The sequence below is a fragment of the Anastrepha ludens genome, chromosome 6 (assembly GCF_028408465.1).
Source record: "Anastrepha ludens isolate Willacy chromosome 6, idAnaLude1.1, whole genome shotgun sequence".
NCBI lineage: Eukaryota > Metazoa > Arthropoda > Insecta > Diptera > Tephritidae > Anastrepha > Anastrepha ludens.
In genome coordinates, this window is record NC_071502.1 from 45,921,298 (window position 1) to 45,925,078 (window position 3,781).

Sequence of the window (3,781 nt, forward strand, 5' to 3'; positions counted from 1 at the left end):
CATTCCCTAAGAAAAGGTAGCTATTTAACTCGATTTTGCCCCTCTTCATATACAATTCAAAACTAATCAAGAGAATTTAAAAGGGTCGTGTGAGTATTGAAGATGACCCTCGCTCAAATGTCCCCCGAAAAATGTGAAAAAGTTGTGAAACTTCTATTTGAGGACGACCAAATAAATGTTAAGTTACTAGCGAGAAAACTGGACTGCACATTAAGAATATGCACACTATTCCTTATCACTCAAAAGTGAGTAAACGGTGGGTACCGCAAATGCGCAAGGCCGCTCAAAAACAAAGGCGAGTGGTGTGCAGCAGACAGTTTTTTGACCTCTGTTGGAAAAGTCAGCGTTGATTTTCAACCGAATTTCTACTGGAGACGAAGCATGGATTCATCGCAATGACCTTGAAAGCAAGTAATAGTCTATGCCAGGGCATAAGAATGGTCTGAACAGTCCTAAAATATTTAAAGTCACTCAAAAAGAATTTTGTTGATCGCGTCAAAATAAAAAAGAACCGAAACCATATAAACTGTATTTAAACTGGGTTCTTACACACTTTATGGGATGTTTGGCCGAGTTCCTCCTCCTCTATGTAGTATACGTGCTTATGTTGTTCCATAAATAGAGGGATCTACATTTCTATGCAGCCACTGAACGGTGAATGGTTTTTTATAAGAAGATTCTTTATGACAGAAATATACTTGGAGGTTTGCTATTGGGTTTCGTACCCAGACTCTACAGAATGGTGGTGACGAACCAGTCGATTCGGCTACGGGAGTCGCATAATTCGTATAATTGAAGAAAAACATTTATCGAAAAAAGGCGTAGAAAACCGATTGCCGGTGTGTTGCGTTTTTATCATAACGCTTCGTTTCACAAAGCGTTTATTTTGCAGGTCGCTGTACAAACTTGTGACTTAGAAGAAATCAATAATTCATCGTATAGCTCAGACCTGGCTCCTACTGATTTCTTTTTGTTCTTCGAGTGAAAAGGTGACAATAAACGCTCCTTTTCGGGCAAGGGAGAAAATTATATTCATTGGAACATTTATTTCAAGATGAGAATTAAGGGCAGGCTGGAAAATGAAATGGTTCAAGTACAGGTCTGTCACTTTCCAAGTACCTCTAAAGCACCGTTGTGATACAATTATGATTCCTCCAATGGGCAGATATCTACAGCCAATAGACATAGGTTGAATCACTATCCCAGCCTATCGAGGAACGGAACATCCAATGATCTTAATCGTCTAGCTACCCAGCCCGGATATTTGCAGAGAAAGTGCTCTACAGTCTCCTGCTCTGAAATATCTTCACTACTTCTGAAATGGAGCTTAAATGGTAAACCTAGCTTTTCTGCGGGAGTGCCGATCATCCAATAACCAGCAAATGCAGCTAAGATTTTGGAAATTGAATGGCGTGGAGTCTAATCTCCAAGACTTTTTGAGTTCTCTGTCTATTGTACTGGGGCTAAAAGGTATTCAAAATAGCGCATGAAGAAATTCAGATTCATCGTTCCTTAACCCTCCGATGTTCATATGGGTCTGGGCAGACCCATTCGATCTTTAAATGTATGTAGATCTTTTATTTTTAATATCTGAGGCTTCTTAGTCCATGACTTCCTAAAATGTAGTGTGCTAAACACAATGAAGTAGCAAAATTTTTAATTTTGCTATATTTGTTGTAAAAATAATAACTTTAAACTAATTTCGTTAATTCAGCTCATATGGGTCTGTGCAGACCCATATAAGCTTCTCATGTAAATTGGTTAACCGTTAGGTGTAAACAATTAAACTGTTAGCGGAGGCAGCGGCAGAGCTAATTTTTTAGTTGACATTTGAAAATTAAAGTCAACACGTGTTTTTTAATTAGTGGGAAGGGTTTTTTTTAAATAAAATGGAACAAGTAAATATGGATGAAGTTGATGTGATGACGCGTTTGCTTCGTATGCTAAGTGCAGCAAATGTGAGTCCGGAAGAACGTCAGCTACTTGAGGCACAAATTGAAGAAATTATGGGACAGGAGTCCGAACCATTTGAAACAAGTGGTGACGTAGAAGATGATGAATATTTTCCAGATGAAGGTGACTTCGGTGAAGCGTCAGATATAGAACAGGAAATCGAGTTAAAGGCTGTTCTGGATGAAAACCATGATGATATTGAGGATTTGTATAGAGAAGATATCGCCCTTCAGGCTTCAGCCACAATGGAATCATGCAGCACATCTACTACCCAGGGCCTTATATACAGGTCGAAAGATGGTAAGATGTGGAATTCAAATCCTCCACCACCTGGAAGGCCTCGTTGTCACAATGTTACAACTTTTACTCGTAAAGGGCCACTACGAGGAGCGTCACCAAGTCATAAAGCTCTTTTCAAGCTATTGCTGTCTCCTGAAATCGTGAGTATCATTGTGCGGGAAACCAACAGAAAAGCCGTTGAAGCGTTTCGTCTATGGAATGAAAAGCATCCCAGTAATAAACAGCGTTCTTGGGTAATGACTAACGAAGACGAAATGTATGCTTTTTTTGGGATGCTACTTATTGCTGGTGTATTCCACTCGAATTCTCAGCCAGCGAAAGAATTGTGGGCCAGTTACAATATGCCAATTTATAAGGCCACTATGTCATTGAATCGGTTCAAGAGCTTAACTAATTTCATCTATTTCGATAACAGTGGTACTAGTGCTGAGAGGTTGAAGCCAAGCAAATCTGCTGCCCTGGACGATGTATGGCTCATGCTGATGGCCAATTTAGAGAAAGCATACACTCCGGATTGTCATGTAACCGTCGATGAACAGCTATTTCCATATCGTGGGCGCACTCGATTCACCCAATATATTCCGAGTAAGCCGGCAAAATATGGCAGGAAAGTGGCCCTTTGAAAGGTATAATTTATACTGGGAAACCACCAGGTGGCCAGCGAGAAACGAATCAAGGTGAACGGGTCGTCATTAAATTGATGGAAAATTATATGGACAGCGGTAGGACTGTTTATGCTGACAATTTTTTTTCAACATACAACTTGGCAGAAATGTGGATGGATCGTAGAGTGGCTTTCGTCGGTACTGTAAGAAAAAATAAGACCTTCATTCCGCATGAATTGCTTAACCCGAAGCGTGATGTTAAAAGCACTTTATTTTGTTATCACAATAATAATATCGCTCTGTGCTCGTATATAGCAAAGCCGAAAAAGCCAGTAATTATGTTATCCACTGCCCATTACCGTCAAAGCACCGATCCATTGAAAGGATTCAAGCCAGATCAAATCTTGGACTACAATAAATTTAAAGCGGGTTTAGATACAATGAATCGAATGTTGACTGAAATCTTGTCCATCGACATCAGATGCAGCACAGCAACAATTACATGCTCAAGTTGCTTCAACACGGTCATCGTGCTACCATTGTGCTGCTTCTTCTTCGAAAAAGCGACGTAAAACTCGTTATAACTGCAGCAAATGTAATCGTCTCATATGTCTTAATGAACATTCCATGCAACTATATAGTTGTAAACCCAATTGCTCTTCGTAATTAATACTAATCCGTTCAAATAAATAAATAAAATTATTTTTAAAACCGTATTTCTTACATTATTTGTATGGGTCTGGGCAGACCCTTATGATGCACTTACCGCATCATAAGGCACCGAACATCGGAGGGTTAAGGGCAGTACCGGGGCAAGTTCTATATGCTCTGGTGATGCCAATACATGCAGTCTTTTGCACTCTCCGCAGTTTAGTGATATCCCTTCCGAAGAGCTTCCCACCAAATCCATATGTTAAATATGA

The 3,781-nt window shown here is 39.8% G+C and overlaps 1 protein-coding gene across 1 annotated transcript; it reads left to right on the top strand.

Annotated features, from left to right (window-relative positions):
* The first annotated feature begins 1,904 nt into the window (after positions 1 to 1,904).
* On the top strand, positions 1,905 to 2,876 carry LOC128867034 (piggyBac transposable element-derived protein 4-like). Its single transcript, XM_054108126.1, has one exon. It carries the CDS (start codon positions 1,905 to 1,907, stop codon positions 2,874 to 2,876), a length of 972 nt encoding a protein of 323 aa, XP_053964101.1.
* The last annotated feature ends 905 nt before the right edge of the window (positions 2,877 to 3,781 follow it).

Excerpts from the sequence above, each read along its gene's own strand:
- LOC128867034 (XM_054108126.1), top strand. The coding sequence starts at position 1,905 with ATGGATGAAGTTGATGTGATGACGCGTTTGCTTCGTATGCTAAGTGCA.